Genomic DNA, 26,721 nt, shown 5'->3' on the forward strand with positions numbered 1-26,721 from the left:
CTAACAGATTTTTTTGTTTTTCAGTTGAATTGTACAGGTTATAGGTCACATTAAAGGTGGGGAAAGTTTTGAAATGATTTATTGTAGTCTAATTTTTTTATATCACAAATACCTGGCATTTTGACAAGGGTGTGTAAACGTTTTATATCCACTGTACATAGTTTACAGATATTGCTTTTGTTTTATCTTCATTAATTTTGTATCCTGAAAGACTTGAAACTGTCTCAGAATGTTTCATAACACTGAATGTCCTTTTCTAATGTCCTTCGTGTTTCACTGTTGCAGTCGTTACATTTGGGTAATCTGCTGGCAGGTTGCCCTCAGTCGGCATGAATTCCAAAGTCTTGAGTCCTGCGTTGGTTGCTGTCTCCTCTTCCATGAAGGCAGGTCATCAGGGGTATAAAACAAGCAGCCAATGCCATTTTCTTTGGTCTTTCTTGCCGAGCGGTGCCCGAAGCAGAAGCATTTTGCAAGTGCCGGTCGGCCGACTCCTGAAATTTTCGAGTTCGAGTTTCAGAACTGAAGTCTTCACTAAAGCTAAGTACTCCATTGGGGAAACTTTTTTCTTGCTACATACCGATGTCAGAAAAAGTTAATTGTATTACTTGTGGGAAGCAAATACCTCATAAGGATTTCCATTTATACTGTATTCCTTGCCTAGGCCCTGATCACAATGTGCCTAGCTGTCGGTTTTGTGCTAGATTTAACCAACGCACTATTAAGCGTCAATATATTTTTGCCTCAAAATATTTTGGAAACAGATTTAACTACCCAGAAATGCCATCGGATAGCAATCCAACTACCGGAGTACACAAAAAACGCAAAGAAAAGGACAGAGACAGACAGTCGAGGTCCAAAACCGACGACGAAGCTTCTCCTAAGCCAGTCGCCAGTTCGCCGGTACTCAGTGAGGTGCCTTTGCAGCCTCTGATACCCACTACTTTCGAGTCACAGCCCCCTACCGAGACCCATGTGGAGTCTGGCATGCCGTGAGATACAAGTATTGGACCCACTGATGCCGGAGCCACTGAACAGGCACTGGCTTTTGAGGGTGTATTCAGGCCTCAACATTTTTATATCGAACCAACAGCTGCAAAACCAAAGACAAAAGCAACTTCTAAAGCTAAAAAACCGACGCATGAGCCAAGTGCACAGGCCGCTATGCCTGAAAAACAGATGATCAAAATGGCTGAAGACCTTATTACCTTGATCAGGGGTTCTCAACCCCCTCCTGATAAGAGGCACAGGCAAGACACTGATTATGAATCTTCAGATCAGGTTTCTATTTCTTTGGATTCCTCTTCTGATCAGGAATTATCTATACCTCCCCATGAAGATTCTGATGCAGAGGAGTCTTTCCCATCTGCATCACCTCCTCAGGATTATTCATTTGGAGAAACCTTGCATACTTTGAGGGAGCATTTTCACTGGGAGAGTCAAGATTTCTCAGAATCAAAAAAAAGGCTCAGGGATTTCCTTCTTCTCCCTCAGCACAGGCCTTTAGCCATACCCCCGGTTTTAGACATTGTGGATGATGTGTTTTCAGAGTCAAGCTTGACCCCTGACTCCTTACCTCTGGCTCCCAGCAAGCCTGACAGATATTACAGGGTCCCTGACTCACACAAATTTTTATTTAGAAACCCTGTTGCTGATCCTGAAACTATTTCACAGGGTTCAAAGGGAGTTAAAGCCTCAACAGCAAAAAATCCTACCCCCTCTGACAGAGATTCAAGGGCACTGGATAGATGCGGAAAGAAGGTTTATACATCTGCAACCTTGGCAATTAGGGCCTTAAACTGCCAGTTTCATATGCTCAACTATCAACAACATGTTATGGGATTGCTGAAACAGAAAATGATGTTGATTTCTGAATGTGCAGAAAATAAAGAATGGCAGGAATTATTGCATGCAGCTGAGCAAGTTGGAAAGCATACTTTGCAATGTGGTTTTGATTCCTTAGAGGCCTCCTGCAGGGCCACCGTTACTGGATCTGTGATTAGGAGGCATGCCTGGCTAAAAGAGCAAAATTTGCCTTATGTTAAAGCTAAATTACTAGATGCTCCTTTACAGCATGATACTCTGTTTGGTATTAAGGCAGAAGAGGTTTTAAAGAAAATGGAAGACAAAGCTAAGACTCTGCAAACTGTAAAATACTTCTTACAAGTGCAGCCACCAAGATTCAGTAGACACTGGCCTACAAAAAATTGGTCTTTTCCTGTATCCGACAGAGCTCAAAGGGGCAAATCCAGACGCCCTAAGGGTTCCAGATACCAGGCATAAGATTCTCACAGGTCAAAGCAATGGGGTGCTTCTACCTCCAAATCTGGAGGAGTTAAAGCACAACCCTACAGAAAACAATCCCAATGACTTCCCTCTGCCTTCACCAAGCACTTAGCTTTTGGCAGCACCCTTGGGGGGAAAATTAGCACTTTTTGCTCAAAATTGGCAGTTAATAACCCAGGACAAGTGGTGCTAAACATAGTATCACTGGGATACAGATTCCAATTCCATACTCTGCCAATGGCAAACGGTTGGCCGGATCTGCCAAAAAAATCAATGGGCAGAGGCACAGAAACAGGTTACGTCCCTCATGGATATGGGGGCTATTCAGCCAGTACCAGAACAGGAAAAAGGACAAGGTTTTTACTCAAGACTGTTCTTGGTACCCAGAAAGGACAAGGCCTGGCGGCCAATACTGGCTCTATCAATTTTGAACACATACCTGGACATTCCAAAATTCAAAATGCTGACTTTGCAGCAGCTTCTGCCCATGCTGGGCAAGAATGCTTGGCTGGTGACATTAGGCCTAAAAGAGGCATACCTGCATGTCCCAATAAGGGAATCGTGCAGAAGATACCTCCGTTTCAAGGCTGGCTTAATGCATTACTAATTCTCTGCACTGCCCTTTGGCTTATCTACTGCACCCAGGGTCTTTACAAAGTGCCTGGCACCAGTGATTTTCTTTTTGCAGTCAAAGAAATATACAAATAACTTGGATGACTGTCTCATTCAAGCAGAGAACAAGGACATTCTTCTTCAACACCTGGCATTTGTGAAAAGGCTTCTAAAATGCCTAGGGTACACAATAAATGAAAAGAAATCACAACTGGTACCCTCTCAAAAGATAACATTCCTGGGTGCAAGCTTGAATACAACTGCCCAGATTGCTTTCCTCACGCCAGACAAACAAAGGCAACTGACTACTTACTTCAAACTGATGGCAACAAAAACCCAAACTCTGCAGGCTTTGGGCTTCATGGCATCCTGCATCCTACTGATTCCATATGCAAGACTGTATATGAGGAAACTTCAGTGGTACCTAAAAAGTTTATGGAGTCAACATTGTCACAGTCTGGAAACAATGATTCCTCTCATTCCCTGCCTACAACAGGAGTTCCTATGGTGGGCAAAGGCATGTCACCAAAACATGGGACGGGCCTTCACTCTACCCCCTGACAGCCAAACCTTAACAACAGATGCATCAGATTATGCATGGGGTGCCCATCTGGCGGAAAGATGCATTCAGGGCATATGGACCCCAAATCAAATGCATCTGCATATCAACCAAAAAGAGATGCTAGCTGTTCAAAATGCCCTGACAGCCTTCAAGGACTTTACTTCATCAAGGACAACTACTGATAAAGACAGACACCACGGTTATGTGGTATATAAATAAGCAGGGGGCACGCACTCATATCCCCTTTGCAGATTAGCCATGGCACTGTGGGACACAGCTTTGACTTACCAAATACATCTTCAAGTTCAGTTCCTGCCAGGAAAACAAAATACTCTGGCAGACGATTTAAGCAGAAACCTTATGGACCCTCACAAGTGGAAACTAGATCCACAAGTCTTCAGCATGATAACAAAGAAATGAGGGAGCCCAGACATAGATCTATTTGCCTCTCCTCAAAATTATCAATTGAAAAGATTCTGCACAAGGACGTATCACAGACAAGCATGGAAAGTGGACGCCCTATCCTTCAGTGGAAAAAACCTATCAGTTTACGCCTTTCCTCCTCTGCCTCTTCTTCCCAGGGTCCTACTAAAAGTCAGACAAGAGAAGCCAAAGATGATACTAATTGCTCGGGACTGGCCCCGCCAATACTGATGCACAGTCCTAAGGAACTTGTCTCAATACCCAGCTTGGACCTTACCTCAAAGACCTCAACTACTGTCCCACCAAAACAATAAGATCCTGCACAATCAACTCCAAACACTGAACCTGGCAGCATGGCTGATCATGTAGTTATGCAAACAACACCTCTCAGTAAAGCTGTGATGGATGTCATTTTGGAAGCCAGAAGGCCTAGTACTAGAAAATCTTATGCTGATAAATGGAAGAGATTCTGTGCTTGGAATCAAGCACAAGGAACTGATAAGCAGAACCAAATATTCCTCAGATATTACAGTACTTGACTGAGATGCTTGACAAAGGCCTATCTTTCTCATCAATAAAAATCCATGCCTCTGCCATTTCGTCTCATTACAGTACAGAGCCACCAATCTTTTCTCATCATTTACTAAAGCAGTATCTTAGAGGAGCCAAAAATTTAAGGCCTCCCAGAATATCACCAATACCTGCATGGGACCTCAATTATGTGTTGGAAAAGCTCACCCTGCTTCCATTTGAACCAGCTGCTACTGCAGATATAAAGTTCTTATCATGGAAAACAGCTCTGCTTCTAGCAATTACTTCAGCAAGAAGAGTCTCAGAGCTACAGGCCCTCATGGCTGTGGAACCTTTTGTCATATTTTACCCAGACAGGGTGTCTCTGAGGACCAATCCTTCATTTATGCCTAAGGTGGTTTCCAGTGTGGCTCTTAACCAAACTATTCATCTGCCAACCTTTTATCCAAATCTGCAGAACAAGGGGAAGAGAATTCTGCATTCCTTGGATGTACACAGACAGATAAGATTCTACTTGAGCAGGACTAAAGCTCTAAGAAAAACTGAGCAATTACTAGTGACATATGCTGCAGGATCAGAAGAAAAGGCTATTTCAAAGTGGATAAGCCACTGCATTCGTTTCTGCTACTTACACCATGGCAAACCTGTGCCCAAGGGCATTAGGTCTCATTCTACCTGAGCTGCAGCTACATCAGCAGCCTTTCTCAGAGGAGTACCAACCAAAGACATTCTAGGGGCTGCTACTTGGAGTTCTGTTCACACCTTTACAAAGCATTATCATTTGCCTCTCTACTCTAAGTCCAGGGCAGGCTTTGCCACTGCAGTTCTGCAGGGCCTTATAGCCGCACCTAATGCGGTTTAGTTCTAGCCTCCCATCCATAGCTTTGGGATTCTACCCAAATGTAATGACTGCAACAGTGAAACACGAAGAACATAGTACAGTTGTGTACACTTACCATAAATGTAGATGTTCGAGTGTATTCACTGTTGCAGTCCAGGTTACCCGTCCACCATCCCCCTTTCATTCTGGAGTTTATTTTTCCTTCTCTATCTTCTACAACCTATGTGGTGTATTTGCTTGTAGATGAAGGTAATGTTTGTATTGATGCATGCATATATTGTTCATATATATATATTTTTGCTACCTTTTTGGGGGCACCTGACATCTGGGGCAAGAAAAACTAAAGAAAATGGCATCAGCTGCTTGTTTTATACCCCTCACAACCTGACGTCATGGAAGAGGAGACAGCAACTGACGCAGGACCCAAGACTTTGGAATTCAGGCCGACTGAGGGCAACCTGCCAGCACATTAGCCAAATGTAATGACTGCAACAGTGAATACACTCGAACATCTACATTTATGGTAAATGTACACAGCTGTACTTTTTATATGGTGCAAAATAACATTATCTGCAAATAAAGCAATTTTTTTTATTGATTACAATTACATCCTTGAATTTCGGAGTCCCTTATTTTCTTTGCCAGTGGTTCTAAATATAATGTGAATAACAAAAGAGAAAGAGGTCACCCCTGCCTGGTTCCTTTGTTCAAACAAAACTTTTAGAGGCATCCTCCAACTTTAATATTCAACTCGTATCACTCATATATCCTCCTAATTGACAGTATTGTTGTATCAGGGAATGCAAATGCTTACATTGCCCTTCTCATAAATTCCCAGCTTACTCTGTTGAATGTTTTTTCTGCATCAAGACCCATCAACTGTGATATTTTCTTACTTTCTTTTTACTCAGCAAGAAACTTGAGAAAATAGCAGAGGAAATTTTATGTGGACAATTGCAACTCTAGATGCCTGCTTCTGTACAGGGCACTGCAAAACTGCTGCACAGCTCAGAATAAGTTGTAGGAGATGAGTTATAGAAGAATTTGATCATTAAACAGTAAAAATGCAGTGCAAGTGTAGATATAATGATCCTATCCTCTAACAATTCACAATTATGTCACTATTGTGAGTGATACTACATGACTACACTAAGGTGACCAGACTAAGTAAAAGGCAAGCAGAAAAAATGCAGTATAAATGTAATAAATGAGGCTCAGATCCTGCAACAAATCAGAAATCTCTCACTATTGTGAGTTAAACTACAAGTCTAAGCCCCCAGGCAAAGTAAAATATAAACAGTAAAAAGCAGTAGAAATTAAATAAATGAGTCTCAGGTCTTGCAGCAACTCACAGTTCTTCCACTGCTGTGAGGCATACCACAAGGCTAAGGTCTCAGACTGAGTTAAAATGCAAACAGTTGACGTCTTGTTGAAACAAAGAAAATGCAGAAAAGCACAATACACAACTCAGGTTAGCACTCTGAATGTTGCACTGTGCACTAGTTGAAATGGGATTATCTGAAACCGAGATAACTTAAGCTTTAAGAATCTGATGGGTGTGCTTTATCAGTTTGAGCTGTCAGTTGTTGTTTGTCTTTTCAGCTTTTCCCGGTTAGGGGTTGCCACAGCGGAACTCCGTGTGCTAATGATTGGCAGTAGATTTTTTTATGGTGCCGAGTTGCCAGCCCGACGCCCAACCTTCAGCGAAGGCACGCCCATTCACGCATGTCTTTCGGAGGCCACTCGACTATGGGGAGGACATGCAGACTCCACACAGAAGGCATGTGACTGTTTAATAGAAATAATACATGGAGGGGCTTCCAAATTCTAATTTGCAGTAGGATTGGCAGCTAAAAAGGCACCAAGTTTAAAAGCACAGTAAGAGTTTATCAGGTGGATGTGGAAAAATCCAAAAATCAATGCAGTGAAACAGCAGTTTTAAATTCAGAGCTCTTGTAACTGAAGAGGCATGTACGGGAATACCTTAAATAAGAAAACTATTTCTCAGCTCCTCTCACTAATTAACTAGATATAATTCCTATTTATTCAATGAATGCAAAACGAATGATCTAATGTTGTCATTTTCATTCATTCCTCAACTATTAGGTTTAAATCTGACTCGACACTTTTTCCAGCTCGTGGAACACTGAAACTCTTGAGATCCTCCCTTACTCATAATGCCCTTGTGATTGATCTAACATACCTCAGATCTTGTTTGCTCCCTTAACAAATGGACATGATCACTTTATTCTCTCGAGTATAGACTTCTTGTCTTGTGAGTGAGACTCTTTATTATAACTACTTATCTTGATATCTTTAAAAATTAAAAACTTCTTTTTCTCTATAAAACTTATACTTTTATAGTGCTTCCTCCCTTTTTACCTTTACTTGTGTAGTTTTAATTGCCATTGTTGGTATTGCCTATTCCTCATACTGTGTAGTACGTCTTAATTACTATAGTTGATAATCCCCCCTTCACCTTGCTAATTTAAAAAAAAATTGCTCAATATCTTTCTATCTTTTGGAATAGTGTTTAAAAATGTCCGAGAAGCCTTCGGGTTTTAAAAAATGTACTTCCTGTTTTCACGAAATACTGTTGTTGAATGCATATTCTAAATGTGTGTATTGTTTAGGCCCAGCACATCTTGACTCAGCTGTGATATTTGCAAAGCCTTTAACCTTAGAGCTTTGATCGAAATGAAAAATAAGTTAATACTAAGAGGTTTGCTCCCTTCCAAGTCTTCATCAACATCATCTGGGACTCAAACCGCCAAGAAATCGAATAAAAAGGAAGACTCCAGGTTCTGAACCTTCTTGCAGAATTTTTAAACCTTTGAATCTGGCACCTTCAGATCCTAAGTCTAGAGCTGAAAAGTCTCGTAGGATCCAATCACCACAGTTGGTCCTGCATCCGGTTTCCTCTTGGCTTTCTTCCCCCTTTTTGGAGCAGTCTCCAATGCATCACCATTCCAGACCATCATCGACAGCATTTGCTACACATTCCTCCAGAAGTCTGACTGAAGCCGATATGGACAGCATGATGAGGAAGTTCCTTTTAATGAAAATTCAAATGGGGGTTCTTCCGTCTCTGACCCATTGTGTCCAGAGACCACTTTTAGTACTACCTCACCATTACTGAATCTTTCTCTGATCCAACCATTGGTTTTAGTGCCTTCGGATCTGAAAATTCTGGAGTCTTCTGCATAGGATCTGAAGGTTATGGTATCTTCAACTCTTGGTGTCTCTTAGTGGACTGGTGCCAAGCACCTTAGAACCTGATGACTCTTGGAGGCATAGCATTGGTGCCAGATCCAGCATATTGGAGTCCACTCTAAAGCTATTGAAGCGTCTCTGCCCCTTAGAGCTTCAGAGTTAGATCACTTGGCTCTGACTCCCTCCTCAAGTAGTCTACCTTCGGGTAGGAGGAAGCCTATGTTCCATAAGCATGTCTTTTTGGCTCCATCAGTTTCCCTTTCTCCAGTTCTTTCTGCTTTCGAGGTAGTGGAGAGAGCTTTCTCTGTTCCCTGAGTTTGGACTTCTTTACTTTCTTTGGCCCATACTACCCAGCCCCATTTGTCTGTGCATCTAGATCCTCAACCAACTGTGCCACTGGGACAATCAGCCCAAGTCCGTCTCCATGATACCTAACAGGGTATACTAATTTCTTCTGATACTTCAATGGAACATACTACTGAAGAAGTTCCCAGGAAGAAAAAGTGCAGAAGGAGGCACTTAGACTCTCCACAAGAGTCTGTCACAAAAGTTACTGACTTTGATGAGGGTGAAGGGTCCCCAAGGTCACCACCATACCATGTCTCATTTGGAGATATCATAGAACTCCTAAAGCAAAGGGGGCGGGGTGGCACAGTAGTGTAGCTGTTAGCATTATTGCCTCACAGCAAGAGGTTCTCCTGTTCAATTCCTGGCTGGGGTGCCTTCTGTGTGGAGTCTGCATGTCCTCCCTGTATTCACATGGGTTTCCTCCCACATTCCAAAGACATATGCAGTAGGTGGATTGGACACACTAAATTGACCCTAGGTGTGAGTGTATGCTTGCAGATTTGTCTGGTGCACTGTCTGAGGAGGGTTGGGCCTTGGGCTAGTGACCTGAGCCCATAAAACCTATAACTGCTACAGAAACCATGAGTGCTGAAAGATGCTCATTGCCCGATGTATGACATGGTGCATAAACAGGAAAGAGAGAAAGCAAAGGGGTGATTGGTCTCCCGACAACCCTTCCCAAGAGGAGTCAGTATTCCTGGAGGCTTTTGGAGCAGGACCGTCTACCTCCTAGAAGATGCTGACTGCCAACTAGCTCATTCATTTTGTCTCTCGATGGGTGTGAAGGAGCTTGGCACCACTGAGTTGATCCCCAAGGGACCAGATAGGATCTTGGCACCACCAAAAGACAGAGTATTGGAGCAGAGGAGTACAAGTTGATGCTATGGTCATGGCAGCAGCCACAAAGAAGGAACTATTTTCTCTCTCCACCCCCTAACAGGGAGTCTAGGGTGCTGGGTATATTTGTGAAGAATGTTTATGCTTTGGCAATCTTTGGCCTTTGGTCGCTGAATTATTTGGCACACTTCACGAGACTTCAGAGGAATTTGATTAAAGAAATTACCAAATCTTAGATTTATTCGATATCATTTATACGAATTATTAAAGAACGGTGAAATTGACCTCAAGCTCTATAATTTTTTAATTGTTGCAACCCCACACATTGGTATATTATTTGGTATACTTAAAGTACATAAAAACCCAACCCAGCCCCCTTTCAGACTGATAGTTTCTGCAAGTAGAAATATTACTGAAGGAATTTATATATTTTGGGATTTTATTTTTGACCCCATTGCTCAACAGCTACCCTCTTTTAGAAGGGACTCCTGGGATATTTTTAACAGTATTAGGAATTTTAACCAGGATTATTCTTATTGTACTTCTAAAGATGCTTTCCTTAAAGTTGATGTGGTATCTTTCTTCATGTCAGTTACACAGGATGATGGAATTGATTTTGTTAGGCACTATTTAACTAAGTACACAAAATATGAAGCTGCTACAGTACAATTATTTGTAACTTTGTTAGAAATATTGCTTGAAAGTAATATATTCTTTTTTAACAAACAAGTAGTATCAGCAAAAAAAGAGTTGTTGCAATGGGGGCAACTGTTGCCTGGCTTATGCAAACATTTTGTTAGGCTGGTGGGAAAGAGAAATGCTTCCTAAACAAACATTTTTGGTAACATTGTTTTTCAAAAAAGATTTGTTGATATGTTTTTTATTCTGGAAGGTGACATAGATGGATCAGCTTTCGTTAGCAGTTTAAATGATGCCTCTGCATTTTTTAGCTTTACTATACGAGAATTTGGGCATGAAGTTTCTTTTTTGGATGTAAAATTACTATGGAGTGATTGCATTAAGAATTTCCAAAGTGAGACTCTTAGAAAGGATGCATTTTCAAATGATTATCTTAACTTTGGAAGAAACCACCCATATCAGATGAAAAGAAACTTTCCCATAGGACAATTTATCAGATCTTCACAGATAATCAGTGATGATAAGGTTTTTGAAAAGGAAATTACTTTTATAGCTAAGTTGTTTACAGATCGAGGGTACAATTTAGATTGTTTAGATAGGGTAGCACAAGAGATATTTAGTAAAAGATGCACTATTTTTAAACCTATTCTTCTTGATGGCTTTGAGAATAAAAATTACTTCAACATTGAGGTAGGTGTTCAGAATGGAAACTCAAAAACCCTGGCAAACGATGTATACCTCGGTGTACATTGTATATGTCAGTAGACACTGTAGGAATTCAACATCTAATAGAAAACAGCTGGAAATTATCAGTGGGAGCAAAGATTTGGTTGAGGTCTTAGGTGAGCATCCATTGTTTGTGTACAAAAAAGATGTCAGTTTCAAAAATCTGTTAGAGAAGGATGACACCAAGATAATGTCACTTTGTACAGACAAAGGTAGAGGGACTTAACAAATGTAATTGTTCTGTTTGTAGATTTGTTTATGACTGTCCCTCTTTAGTACAGTCGCATTTAGCTTTCATGGTTAAACCCAATGGAAGGTTTCATTGTGTTTCTGAAGGAGTAGTTTACATTGGGATCTGTTCAGGGTGTGATTGTTTTTATGTGGGTGTGACCACCAGCTGGCTTTGGGACATGATAAAAGAACATTTAAACACAATAATAATGCATTGTTGAAGCACACTGCTGTTTGTGAAAAATGTAAAAAGTTTTACTTGCAGTTTTGGAACAAGTCAACCTGGATATGAAGTGAGGTGATTTCAGAAACCAGGTAGAGAAAAGATAGGTCCATTGGCAAATAAGGTTAAAGGCTGATTCTTTACCTGGTTTGAATGAACACATCAACATTAAGTGTTTTCTAAAAGACAGAAAGTTGAAGGGTTACACAACCATTAATTAATGTTGGAGCGTATTTGTTTTAATTGAGTCAATTAAAACCGTAGTCCTTTTGTTGGTTGTTAAAAAAACATTTGATCTATACAAGGAGAATGTTTTAAGTTAGTTTTGTATGTGTTCTGATGAAGTTTTACGAAAGCAGATATTAAAAGAAACTATGCTAATCTCACTCATTCCGAGTTCTTTGCACCTTGAAGTGTTGCCATTATTACAACTTACCAAATGTCTTACTGGGACCATGTATATCCTCTGAGGCATAGAGCCCTATTGCCTCACAGTTGGGTACTCTTCAATCCATTTCTAACTCATCCATGAGGCTTATATTTCTTACAGCTGAAGGTACCTCACAGGCGGTGGGTTCATGCATTTCCATCAGGAGGCATGCCTGGATGCACTTGTGTGACTGCACGGAACCCTTCAGAGCTTCCTTTGTCATTGCTGCCTTTGATGAAGTTCCTTATTTGGCCCCAGAATTAAACACATTATCTAGGTGTGAGCAGGAAGGGAAAACACCATCTGCTGTGGGTGTATCTTTTTCGGCACTACAACAGACCTTTTCTAGGAATCAGAGAGGTGGACAAAAAATGTAGTTCAGAAAATCCCAGGGTCCCTTTCAAAATCCATGTGGAGACAGTTCACCTGGTGGCTCTAATGGAAGATGCCATCCCCATGGCAGAGGAGGTCCGCATAATCAGGGATCTAGAGATACTTTCTCTGACAGATCCTATCAGTGCTCCTGAAAGGTAGCCCAACTGTTCATCTCTGGAGGCAGTTGGGAGTCGTCTATCCCTGCACCATAGAGCCTGGCTAGAAATTGCCAAAGATTCTTGGGTATTACTTGCTCAAGATTCTTTTTAGTGCCAAGTAAAACAGGAAACTGGATACCAGTTTTGAATCTCAGCTGTCTAAATTAGTCAGTTCAGTACACAAAGTAATGGATGGTCACAGTTCAGTCTATTCTGCCTTTTCTGCACAAGGATGACTGGATGTGCTTGGTAAATCTTCAGGATGCGTACTATCATATCAAAATGAACAGATGATCCAGGAGATATCTCCGCTTCCGCTTCCTGTGAGCCAGTTATTACCAATTCAGAGCTTTGCCATTTGGCCTCACCACAACCCCCAGGGTGTTTACCAAGTTTATGGCAGTAGTGGCAGCTGACTTGAGACCACAGGGATTCTGGGTATTTCTGTATCTGGACAACTGGCTCATAATTGCATTGACCAGACATCAACCCTGTTCTGGCTTGAGAATTGTGTACTCCAGTTCTTCTTTCATCTGGGCATTTTAATCAGCTGCAACAAATCTCATGTGGAACCAACACAGACAGTGGAATTCACTGGTGCCTTGCTTTATACGATCAGTCAAACAGCATCTCTTTCTCTCTGTCAAGAGTTCAAACTATTGAGTACCAGGTCAGAAAGATCATTCAAAATTCTTCTCTCTCAGCTCGACTGATCTTTCAAGCCTTGGGATCCATGTCAGCAGCAATCATTCTGGTACCATTGGCAAGGATTCATATGAGAATTCTTCAGTAGACATGCACAGCTCAGTGGTCCCCAAAGTGGCCAACATGCATATCAATGTCCTGGAAATGAGAGTGGTCCTCCTAGCATTGCAGGCCTCCCAAGATGCTGTTCCCACTGGGACTGTTGTGATCCAGATGGACAGTATGTCAGCAGTTTGATACGTCGACAAACAAGGGGAAACCAGATCTTACCCCCCCCCCCCATGTCTAGAGGCTGTGAGAGCGTAGCAGTGCATGAACTCATCCGGTCAGTTTTGGATAGCAATGCACATTCCAGGGGAAATCCATTGTGATTGCAGACAAGTTAAGCAAGTCCTGTTTAATGCCTCATGAGTGGTCCCTCAATATGAAGGTTGCTGAAAAGATTCCCCATCGATGGGGGCAACCATGCTGTGATCTCTTTGCATCTTCCCTCAACAAAAATGCAGCAGGTTCTTTGTCCTCGTCCCCCCAGTGGGGGATTCACCAAGGGATGCTGTACTTCACAACTGGCCCCCTGGTCTCCTTTATACCTATCCCCTATTACCTCTAATCCCCAAATTTCTTCAGAAAGCATCTCAGTTGAAGAGCACAGTTATCCTCGTTGCCCCTTTCTGGCCTTGTCAGATTTGGTTTCCTTTTTCTTTGGCCTCATCTACTTCATCCTGCAAGGATTCTAGATCCAATTCCAGACCTACTGTCTCATCTGACAGACATGAGTCATCCAGACATTCCTAGCCTAAAAGTGACCACATGGTTTCTCCACTTCCATTGATTGCTAGTCAGCCCAGACTGTCCTCTCCAGTCCATCACATTCTGCTATCATTCCATAAAGCTTCCACTAGGAAACTTTACAGAAGTAAATGGAAAAGATTTGCCATTTGGGCACAGCAGAAAAACCTAGACACCTTTTCAGCATCGGTTTCTAAAGTTCTTGAATTTCTAGCCACAATTTTCATTGAAGGTGCTAGCTCTTCTGCTGTTAAAGTACAACTAGCTGCCATTTCCAATTTTCATAAAGGTGTCACTAACTCATCTTTAGCCTTCTGTAAACTTTATAAAGCTTTTAAAAGGGGAACTGTTCTACTTAGACTCCCATTAAAATATCCCAATCCTCCATGGGATTTGAACATTGTTTTACAAACCTTAACACAATTCCCATTTGAACAATCAGTTGTGTGAACTCATATTCTTGAACTGGAAAACTATCTGTTTAGTGGCCATTACCTCTGCTATATGAGTATCAGGATTACAGGCACTGTCATCCAAACTGCCGTATTTGATTTTTCATAAGGATGGAGTATTGTTATGGACCAATCCTTCTTTTCTTCCTAAGGTGGTGTCAGAACCCAGTATTAGTCAGGTTATCAACCTTCCAATCTTCTTTCCAAATTTTTCAAATAAGGTTGAGTATATGCTGCACCTTTTGGGCATTCACAGACAATTACAATATCTACATAGAACCAAAAATTTAAGGTAATCAGAACAATTGTTTGTCTCTTTTTTGGACCAGCCTCTAAAGTGACTTTAGCCAAATGGTTAACTGATTGTATTACCTTTGTTTATGATAAATTGGGCTTCTCTTTTTCAAAACCACCAAAAGAACATTCCACCTGGTCTGTGGCAACTTCTTCAGCATTTTTATCCAAATCCTCATTGGATGATATTTGTGTAGCAGCAACTTCTGCTAATCCTCATACCTTTGACTCAGCGGTGCTCAGGAACATCTTTCCTTGGATTCTTCCCATGATTTAGGTAGCCAGGGACTCTGTCCCAACAGCTGGAATGAATGAAAATGACAACATCAGATAAAAAAGTTATGTAGTTACCATAACGTTCCATCTGTGTTGTACATGTTCGTTTTTCCCTCAACTTCTCTTCCCCCCATCCCCCTCCTTGTTTGACTTTTGGAAGGATTGTAAGATGATGAAGGAACTACTGTTCCTTTGTTTGAGTCCCAAATTCTGTTGAATTATCATTTTCTAATACATTCTGGTTTCAGGGGGAGTAAACAAGATTTGAGGTATGTCAGATCACTAGGGCATTATGGGAAAGGGAGTAGGTCAAGAGTTTGTGTTAGATGAGGTGTTAAAAGCAGCCAAGTCGGATCCAAGGGTTGGATTTGAAACCAACAGTTGAGGAAAACTGAAAATGGACAACACAGATGGAATGTTATGGTGAGTGCATAACTTTTTTTCCCTAACTGACCCTAGCCAACCACTTGTAAGAATTCAAGAAAAAAAGTTTGCAGTAAAACAAAGTTTTAAAAACAGGAAACTGTAATATAATAATACCTAAATCAAAAAGTATTGGAAATATCCAAACCTTAAATGTAGAAAATCCTGAAATCAAGGCAGTCAAACAGCATTTTTAAACCCAGAGCCTTTGTAGCTAAAGAGGAATGTAGGGTACCATTCAGCACTCACTATATCTGCCTTTCTTCCTTTTCTAAATTCAGTTTCAGATTTTCAAATGGTCCTTTTAATCTTCTCTGTACAATGTTAGCCAAGCTCTTGCAGTAAGGAACAGTATTCCTGGCATCTCTTTTCTTTCTAATGCATGTAGTAACACCTTTGTGTAGTTTTTCTTTGCAGTCCCACCTCAAATTCTACTGCTTATTGCAAAAGTGCCCATAAAGTGAGTATTCTGTCATCCAAACCTATTATAACTATTCACTAACAGTTTAAATACGTCTAGAACATTATCTGTAGTATTCTGCTACTTTAGTCATATCCTCAATATCCCACATTATGTGCATTTAGAAAACCATTCCAGTGTAAAAAACGGTTTACTATCAAAAATGAGAAATTCAGAATGTAATGTGGCTGAAATATCGAGCCATAATTTTGACGTACTGCATGTTAATTAAGTTACAACGCTGAATGAAAATACCAAAGATACTGACTAAGGCATTTTTGATGTCAAAGATGTTTTATACCTGCTGCCTGCTGCCTAGCAGTAGGAACGTACGCAGTTCAGTAGTGCATATCACTGACATTCACGTTTTTGCACGGGGGCAAGCCCCTCTGCACCCCCCTGTTGAGGGCTGTGCCCCCCACACCCCCTGCAAGTTATATATTCCAACTCCGAGATTGCACTACAGTGAGGAAAAGGGTAAATTTCCTGTTCCGTGATCTCTGTTCATAATGTCAGCCACATATAAGCGAATGCACAGTGGCATTCGCTGCAAACGACACTCGTAGAATTGTAGTTCGGCAATATCAGAATCAGCCAACACTCATTCGGCATTACTGAGTTTGCCAAAGTTCTTCATTTTGATAGGAAACCATAAAAAACACCTCACTTAAAATTATTTTTGTGTCATAATATAATTTTCTTCTTAAGGCTCTTATGCATTCATATCCATAAACACTGTGTCTTTATATCTATTTTTTATAACAAAGAACACACCGCTCTGTCTACCCTGATATTTAAATATTTTTCCTTTGCGCATGTCATGTTATCTGACTTTCCTGGCCATAGTAACAAACTTGCCTTAATCTTCAGTCCACAGTTTCTTCTCCTGTGGCCGTGTACAGATCTTTTACAGCTTCTTCTGTTAATTTCCCCTTTAATGTACACATTTTCTTCCTTTAGCTTTCACTTAAAAGCTAACACCACTGTTATGTGTGGGAATCATGAGACAGCTTACTATATTTGAAGATGTTCTTCGTGTTTCACTGTTGTGGTCATTATATTTGGGTAATCTGCTGGCAGGTTGCCCTCAGTCGGCCTGAATTCCAAAGTCTTGGGTCCCGCGTTGGTTGCTCTTTTCTCTTCCATGATGTCAGGGGTATAAAACATGCAGCCGACGCCATTTTCTTTAGTCTTTCTTGCCGCGCGGTGCCTGAAGCAGAAGCATTTCGCAAGTGTCGGTTGGCCGACTACTGAAATATTCAAGTTTGAGTTTCAGAACCGAAGTCTTCACTAAAGCTAAGTACCCCATTGGGGAAACTTTTTTTCTTGCTTTTTACCGATGTCAGAAAAAGTTAGTAATTGTATTACTTGTGGGAAGCAAATACCTCATAAGGATTTCCATTTATACTGTATTCCTTGCCTAGGCCCTGATCACAATGTGCCTGGCTGTTGGTTTTGTGCTAGATTTAACCAACGCACTATAAAGCATCGGTATATTTTTGCATCAAAGTATTTTAGAAACAGATTTAACTACCCAGAAATGTCATCGGATAGCAATCCGACTACCGGAGTACATAAAAAACGCAAAGAAAAGGACAGAGAAAGGCAGTCGAGATCCAAAACCGACAATGAAGCTTCTCCTAAGCCAGTCGCCGGTTCGCCGGTACGCAGTGAGGTGCTTTCGCAGCCCCTGATACCAACTACCTTCTAGTCACAGGCCTCTACCGACACCCATGTGGAGTCCAGCATGCCGCAAGATACTCAAGGTATTGGACCAACAGATGTATCTCCCTCAGATGGGTCCGGAGCCGCTGAGCAGGCACCAGCTTCTGAGGGTGTATTCAGACCTCAACATTTGTATATCAAACCGACGACAGCTGCAAAATCAAAGACAAAAGCAACTTCTAAAACTAAAAAACTGACGCACGAGGCACGTGCACAGGCCTCTATGCCTAAAAAACAGATGATCAAAATGGCTGATGACCTTATTACCTTGATCAGGGGTACCCATCCCCCTCCAGATAAGAGGCCTAGGCAAGACACTGATTATGAATCTACAGATCAGGTTTCTATTTCTTCTGATTCCTCTTCTGATCAGGAATTATCTATACCTCCCTATGAGGATTCTGATGCTGAGGAGTCTATTCCATCTGCATCTCCTCCTGAGGATTATTCATTTGGAGAAACCTTGCATACTTTGAGGGAGCATTTTCACTGGGAGAGTCAAGACTTCTCAGAATCAAAAAAGAGGCTCAGGGATTTCCTCCTTCTCCCTCAGCACAAGCCTTTAGCCATTCCCCTTGTTTTAGACATTTTGGATGATGTGTTTTCAGAGTCAGGTTTGACCCCTGACTCCTTACCTCCGGCTCCCAGTAAGCCTGACAGATATTACAGGGTCCCTAACTCACATAAATTTTTATTTAGAAACCCTGCTGCTGATCCTGAAACTATTTCACAGGGTCCAAAGGGAGTTAAGGCCTCAACAGCAAAAAATCCTACCCCTTCTGACAGAGATCCAAGGGCACTAGACAGATGGGGAAAAAAGGTTTATACATCTACAACCTTGGCAATCAGGGCCTTAAACTGTCAATTTCATATGCTTAAGTACCAACAACATGTTATGGGATTGCTGAAACAGAAAATAATGTTGATTTTAGAATGTGCAGAAAATAAAGAATTGCAGGAATTATTGCATGCAGCTGAACACGTTGGAAAGCATACTCTGCAATGTGGTTTTGATTCCTTAGAGACCTACTGCAGGGCCGCAGTTACTGGATCTGTGATTAGGAGGCATGCCTGGTTAAAGGAACAAAATTTGCCTGATCATGTTAAAGCTAAATTGTTAGATGCACCTTTACAGCATGATTCTGTTTGGTATTAAGGCAGAAGAGGTTTTAAAGAAAATGGAAGACAAAGCTAAGTCTAGGCAAACTGTTAAAGACTTCTTACAAGTGCAGCCACCAAGATTCAGTATACACTGGCCTACAAAAAATTGGTCCTTTCCTGTGTCAGACAGAGCTCAAAGGGGCAAATCCAGACGCCCTAAGGGTTCCAGATACCAGGCGCAAGATTCATACAGGTCAAAGCAATGGGGTGCTACCACCTCCAAATCTGGAGGAGATAAAGCACAAACCTACAGAAAGCAATCCCAATGACTTCCCTCTGCCTACACCAAGCACTTATCTTTTGGCAGCACCCATAGGGGGAAAATTAGCACTTTTTGCTCAAAATTGGCAGTTAATAACCCAGGACAAGTGGGTACTAAACATCGTATCACTGGGATACATATTCCATTTCCACACTCTGCCAATGGCAGATGGTTGGCCAGATCTGCCAAAAAATCAATGGGTAGAGGCACAGAACCAGGTTATGTCCCTCATGGATATGGGGGCCATTCAGACAGTACCAGAACAGGAAAAAGGACAAGGTTTTTACTCAAGACTGTTCTTGGTACCCAGAAAGGACAAGGCCTGGCGGCCAATACTGGATTTATCGATTTTGGACACATGCCTGGACATTCCAAAATTCAAAATGCTGACTTTGCAGCAGCTTCTGCCCATGCTGGGCAAGAATGCTTGGCTGGTGACTTTAGACCTAAAAGAGGCATACCTGCATGTCCCAATAAGACAATCGTGCAGAAGATACCTCAGATTCAAGGCTGGCTTAATGCATTACCAATTCTCTACACTGCCCTTTGGCTTATCTACTGCGCTCAGGGTCTGTACAAAGTGCCTGGCACCAGTAATTGCATTTTGCAGACAAAAAAGTATACAAATATATCCTTACTTGGACGACTGTCTCTTTCAAGCAGAGAACAAGGACACTTCTTCGACACCTGGCATTTGTGAAAAGGCTTCTAACATGCCTAGGGTACACAATAAACGAAAAGAAATCACAACTGGTACCCTCTCAAACAATAACATTCCTGGGTGCAAGCTTGGATACAACTGCCCAGATGGCTTACCTCATGCCAGACAAGCAAAGGCAACTGACTGCTTACTTCAAACTGATGGCAACAAAAACCCGTTCTCCAGGCTCTGGGCTACATGGCATCCTGCATCCTACTAATTCCATATGCAAGACTGCATATGAGGAAACTTCAGGGGCACATAAAAAGTTTATGGAGTCAACATTCACACAGTCTGGAAACAATTATTCCTCTCATTCCCTGCCTACAACAGGAGTTTCTATGGTGGGCAAAGGCATGTCACCAAAACATGGGACTGCCCTTCACTCTACCCCCTGCCAGCCAAACCTTAACAACAGACACATCAGATTATGCCTGGGGGGCCCACATGGCAGGAAGATGCATTCAGGGCTTATGGACACCAAAACAAATGCATCTACATATCAACCAGAAAGAGATGCTAGCTGTTCAAAATGCCCTAACAGCCTTCAAGGACTTACTTCATCCAGGACAACTACTGATAAAGACGGACAACACCACAGTCATGTGGTATATAAACAAGCAAGGGGGCACACACTCATACCCCCTTTGCAGATTAGCCATGGCACTGGTGGGACACAGCTTTGACCTACCAAATACATCTTCAAGCTCAATTCCTGCCAGGAAAACAAAACACTCTGGCAGACGATTTAAGCAGAAACCTTATGGATCCTCACGAGTGGAAACTAAATTCATAAGTCTTCAGCATGATAACAGAGAAATGGGGAGCCCAGACATAGCTCTATTTGCTTCTCCTCAAAATTATCAATTGAAAAGTTTCTGCACAAGGACTTATCACAGACAGGCATAGAAAGTGGACGCCCTATCCTTCAGTTGGCAAAACCTGTTAGTTTACTCCTTTCTTCCTCTGCCTCTTCTACCCAAGGTCCTCCTAAAAGTCAGACAAGAGAAGCCAAAGATGATATTAATTGCCCCGGACTGGCCCCGCCAATACTGGTACCCAATCCTAAGGAACTTGGCTCAATACCCAGCTTGGACCTTGCCTCAAAAACTATAACTACTGTCCCAGCAAAACAATCAGTTCCTGCACAATCAACTACAGACTAACCTGGCAGCATGGCTAATCATGTAGTCATGCAAACAACTCCTCTCAGTAAAGCTGTGCTGGATGTCATTTTGGAATCCAGAAGGCCTAGTACTAGAAAATCTTATGCTGACAAATGGAAGAGATTCTGTGCTTGGAATCAAATACAAGGAACTGATACAGCAGAACCAAATATTCCTCAGATATTACAGTACTTAACTGAGATGCTTGACAAAGGCCTATCTTTCTCATCAATCAAAATCCATGTCTCTGCCATTTCAGCTCTTTACAATACAGAGCCACCAGTCTTTTCTCATCCTTTACAAAAGCAGTATCTTAGAGGAGCCAAACATTTAAGGCTTCCTAGAAGATCACCATTACCTGCATGGGACCTCAATTATGTGTTGAAAAAGCTCACCCTGCCTCCATTTGAACCAGCTGCTACCGCTGATCTAAAGTTCTTATCATGGAAAACGGCTCTGCTACTAGCAATTACTTCAGCAAGAAGAGTTTCAGAGCTACAGGCCCTCATGGCTGTAGAGCCTTTTATCATATTTTACACAGACAGGGAGTCTCTGAGGACAAATCCTACTTTTATGCCTAAGGTGGTTTCCAGTGTGGCTCTTAACCAAACAAGTCATCTGCCAACTTTTTATCCAAATCCACAGAACAAGGGGGAGAGAATTCTGTATTCCTTGGACGTACACAGACAGCGAAGATTCTACTTGAGCAGGACAAAAGCTCTATGAAAAACTGAGCAATTACTAATGTCATATGCTGCAGGATCAGAAGGAAAGGCTATTTCAAAGCAGACAATTTCAAAGTCGATAAGCCACTGCATTTGTTTCTGCTACTTACACCATGGTAAACCTGTGCCTAAGGGCATTAGGTCTCATTCCACCAGAGCTGCAGCTATTTCAGCAGCCTTTCTCAGAGGAGTACCAACCAAAGACATTCTAGAGGCTGCTACTTGGAGTTCTGTTCACACCTTTACAAAGCATTACCATTTGCCTCTCTACTTTTAAGTCCAGGGCAGGCTTTGCCACTGCAGTGCTGCAGGGCCTTATAGCCGCACCTAATGCTGTTTAGCTCCAGCCTTCCAACCATAGCTTTGGGATTCTACCCAAATGTAATGACTGCAACAGTGAAACACGAAGAACATAGTACAGTTGTGTACACTTACCATAAATGTAGATGTTCGAGTGTATTCACTGTTGTAGTCCAGGTTACCCTCCCGCCATCTCCCTGTCATTCTGAAGTTTATCTTTCCTTCTCTATCTTCTACAACCTATGTGGTGTATTTGCTTGTAGATGAAGGTAAAGTTTATATTGATGCATGTATATATATATATATATATATATATATATATATATATATATATATATATATATATATATACTTTTGCTACCTTTTTGGGGGCACCTGACATTGGGGGCAAGAAAAACTAAAGAAAATAGCATCGGCTGCATGTTTTATACCTCTGACGACCTGCCGTCATGGAAGAGAAGACAGCAACCGACGCAGGACCCAAGAGTTTGGAATTCAGGCCGACTGAGGGCAACCTGCCAGCAAATTACCCAAATGTAATGACTGCAACAGTGAATACACTCGAACATCTACTTTTATGGTAAGTGTACACAACTGTACTTTTTTCATTTTGGATCAGAAAGCTTTTCTGTTGTTAACTCCAGTCTGTCCTTCCCATCCCTTCCTTTGGCTCCAGTGACATTGCCCCTCAATGACACTTTCTAGGTTTGTATAACTTCAGTTTTGAAGGACTCATTCTGTGTGTGTGTGTGTGTGTGTGTGTGTGCGCGTGTGTGTGTGCGCATGTGCGTGTGTGCATGCGTGCCAAAACCACGAATGATTAAAAACTCCTTTAATGGTAGCTAGTACACCAAATAACAGTACTTTCACAGACTTTAATCTGCTTCCTCAGGCTTCACAATACAGCTTTGAATCAATTATGTTTTATAATCATCCATTAATCAAACAATTAATGCCTTAAAGGTCAACAGATTCATTTAACAGTTTTGCAAATATGTAAGCTCTGGTTTTAAAGAAAACACATTTAAGCCAGGAGCTGTATGAGCCCTAAAAAATAAAATCCATTTATTCTCACATCTTTCAGTTTTATTTAAAATGTCATCACCTCTATCACAATTTTGAACTTGACTAAAATACAAATTTTGAAAGAATGTATATTCCCTTTCTCTTGTATATGTTTGTTTGTGTAGTGAATTTCTCAAAACCTGTCTCTTAATTTCTGACACATGACTACTAATACATTTTTTTAACATTTGATTTGTCTTTCCTATATAGTAAGATGTACGTTGAGTACACTTGCCATGTACACAAGATCTTTACTTTTACAATTACCACTAGCTTGTATATAAAACTCTGCATTTCTAATAGGGTCAATAAAACTTACATCAGTGTATATATATATATATATATATATATATATATATATATATATATATATAATATGTGTATATATATTTACATAGAGAACATTGGCTACATTTTTAGTACCCTTACTATTAACACTGGACACATTCAGCTTGCATTGTTCTTTATAACATAATTTATTTTTTTAAATTTAAACTTCTTCTATGAATATAAGATGGCCTTTTCATGCTGATATTTCATAATTCTGGAATATGCGAAAATATACACCAGTGTTTCCCAATAATTTGCTTTATAGCTGGTGGAGATGCCTTTTAGATATGTTCCAGTTAATGTATGGGATGTTGGTATGGCTTTGCAGAAGTATTGCAGGGTCATTCTTTTAGCTGAAATGTTTACATTCATTAAGCAGTATCTTGCTGTATGCAGCACATTTGTGGGTTGTCTTCTAACAAAAGTTAGTGTTGGAATCCATCACTAATTTTTGTCTACTTTGATGGCAAATAATTAATTTCATTTTCAACCACTTTCTGCTTCTGTGCTAGTTATTTCCATAAATTCTGATTTTACTATGTCTTCCTCTTTCTGCACACCAAGGATGTTTTGTATAACTGCAGTTATGTGTTAGATATGCAGAACTTTACTCCCTTTTAGTTTAGCCTGTTACTGTTCATTGTGGCCCTCACTGTTAACTTCAACTGAATATTTTCAGGAAGCCATAATTCTTTTGCCATTAAGTCTTTATCTCCCCTTGAGAACTTCAAGACTGTTATTTTATGCTTTCACTTATGTGATTTGTGTGTCTTGTATACATATGGCAGTAAGCATAAAGGCTGCTACTCAGCTCTGTCTTATAGACTTGGGTTTGATTCACAGTTATATTATTTGACTAAGAGCAAGTCAGTTAACTAGTTCAAACATTACAGAGATCACCCCTGTAAACGGCTGTACCCACTGAAACATGCAAATACTTGTTTGTGGTTGTTTTCCATAAATGTTTGTGTTTTTGTTGAACAGTAATGATTGCCTGTCAACATTTCCTTCATTGCTAATGGATCTATTAGTTCTTGTCTTTTGGAGGAAGATTGTTACCTGATTTATATTTTAGTCTTTCTTCAGGATCTTTTGAAGAAAATAATTTCATGCCTTTTAGTGTTGGCCTATATTTGGTAAGTTCAGATGCCTTACTATGTAGTGTTCAGGAGTATGTGATAATTAAAATTAACAAAGACTTACTCCTTCTAAATTATTCCCCACTCCAGCTGTTTCCAGAGGTTTCTTATCATGTTGATACTTTAGTATGTATCAGAAATATAACTTCTGAACAGTTTTGTGGTCTTCTGTCTCTTTACCACAGGCATAACATGCCAAAGGTCATGGATTTTACTTGTTGCTTTAGACTGCTTCTCATATCCTTAAATTGTGCAGTTCCTCTTCTCTGGCTAGGTCATTAATTGCAAACTATCTGATAATGTCGACAGCCTCTTGTTTTCTTAGTTGTCTCTAGGATTACCCTTCAGTCTCTGTGTATGTGATATCTTACAGACACTTCCAACCCATGATTTATTACATAACCTTCCCAATAGATTCTGTCTCTGCAAGATTCTGTATAGTGCATGCCATTATGTTTGTAATTGAAATGTGCAAAAATTCATGTCTTGTTCTTATTGTTTAATGTACACCATTCCCTCCACAGTGACAAGTGTCATCCTTCCTCTGTCATCATCTAGATCCCCCGATGTGTTTGATTAGTGTCCTCTGTCATAAAACTTCAGCTTTGTGATTAATTCTTAGTACAGGATTTGGGAAAGACTGGATAAGCATTTCTTAGTTTTTTTCCCCTGCTGTGTACATTATCTCAGCAAAACTATTCAAGTCCAACTTCTAGTTGCTTTCTAATCAAGATCAGAAGTGCAGCAGTTATAAAGAAAGAAAGAAAACATATATGCTGTATAATGTTTGTAAATAGAAAAAATATTAATGTGGTCTGTTTGTGTTTTCTTTTAATGTGCGCACGCCAGTGTCTTAAGTGATAATTTAAAGGTGGTCAAAAAGTAGATTATAAGTGTAAGCGCTCGTTATATCCATTTCTAGATTACAAATGAGACCTTTTTCAAGTTGAGGCTTCTGCAAGTGTGGCAGAGATTGAATTTTGATTGATTTAGTTGACTCTAAGGCTTTATTTTGTGTACTTACATCTTTTTCAGTGAGGACAAAGTAATTGAAGAGCAGCCAGATGTCCGTGAAGAGGAAGAGGTTGCTGATGCTGAAGAAGATGCAGATGATGAGGATGACTTTGAAGGTGATACAGAAGTCCAGTATGAATATGGCCGAGAACACACCAGCAGCATTGCCACTACGACGACAACTACAGAGTCTGTAGAGGAAGTTGTTCGAGGTATGTTTAATAGTACTATTTATCAGGACAGTATTTAAATAGATCTGCTTTTCCAAGATATGTAAAACCAGGTCATTTTTACAGAAGAAATGATGCCTCATGAGAAGTAGAATTATAATTTATTCAGTATGTTTGTAGAAAAATGTTTGAGTCTTAACTAAAACGAGTTCCATGTTTTCTCCTCTATTTTGTATCCTGATTAGTATTACTGTCTGTTTTTTTATTTTAAAGGTTTATACTCTTGTCAGCATTTATATGCAAATATAATTTGATTTGGTTATGTGTACAAATGGACTATGCCATTATAGTGCCAAAATAAAAGAGCTCTTTAACAAACCATTTTATTTATGGTCAGCGTATATTAACAGCTTTGTAGCTAGGTTTTCTGAAAAGATACAGGATTTTATAAAGACAATGTTTAAATGTGCACTTGCACTGTTAGATGCCTGCTTGCTTATGATAGAGGCACACAAATGATAGATGCTGTTTTTCAGATCAGAACCAGTTTTACTGGTCATTGGATTGATTTGTTGACCAGATTCAAATCTGTTTTATGATAGAATTATAGAAGTCAAGGTCATCCATTCAAGTTTCTAATTGTGTATTGTGTAAAACATGTAAGTATGACTGACAAATGCTGGGTTAAATTTGCTGTGGCATGTGGCTGTCCGAGACATGGTCTGGTAGAGATACATTTTTGTGAACACAAAGTATGTTTGGAGCTAGTAAATGTGTCTGGAATCTGATTATTTTTAGTTGTTTTTTGAATTGCTTTGTGGACGTGGTTGTATTACGAGCTTTGAATCAAAATGTTGAAAACTGACAAAAGTTAAGGTTGTATTCGCCTGCTTAAATGTCAAGCTCACATTAGTGGTAGTTTTTATTTATTTTAACAATGTGAGTCAACAGCAGTGCAAATAACTGCAAAGAATACTAAGAAAAACAAATAATATACATGCTAGTCTCCTCCGTGCAACTCCCTGTGGGTTGTATAAGCAGCAGTGTTGAACAGTCTGTAGGGTTATTTGAGTACAACACTGGGCGAATGGGAAAACTGCACAAAATGGTAGTATGAGAGCACACCAGAGAAC

General features: G+C 40.5%; 1 protein-coding gene across 4 annotated transcripts in view; it reads left to right on the top strand.

Moving 5' to 3' along the window:
• The window catches only part of LOC122801775 (amyloid beta precursor protein), a 3,200,820-nt gene that overhangs the window by 2,037,863 nt on the left and 1,136,236 nt on the right, over positions 1-26,721 (top strand). For all 4 annotated transcript variants that reach the window (XM_044071354.1, XM_044071353.1, XM_044071356.1 and 1 more), the window contains exon 6: positions 25,440-25,630. In XM_044071354.1, coding sequence (XP_043927289.1) covers positions 25,440-25,630 — 191 coding nt within the window. The remainder of the gene's footprint in view (positions 1-25,439; positions 25,631-26,721) is intronic.

The sequence above is a fragment of the Protopterus annectens genome, chromosome 5.part0 (genome assembly GCF_019279795.1).
Source record: "Protopterus annectens isolate FY-2018-M chromosome 5.part0, PAN1.0, whole genome shotgun sequence".
Lineage (NCBI taxonomy): Eukaryota > Metazoa > Chordata > Ceratodontiformes > Protopteridae > Protopterus > Protopterus annectens.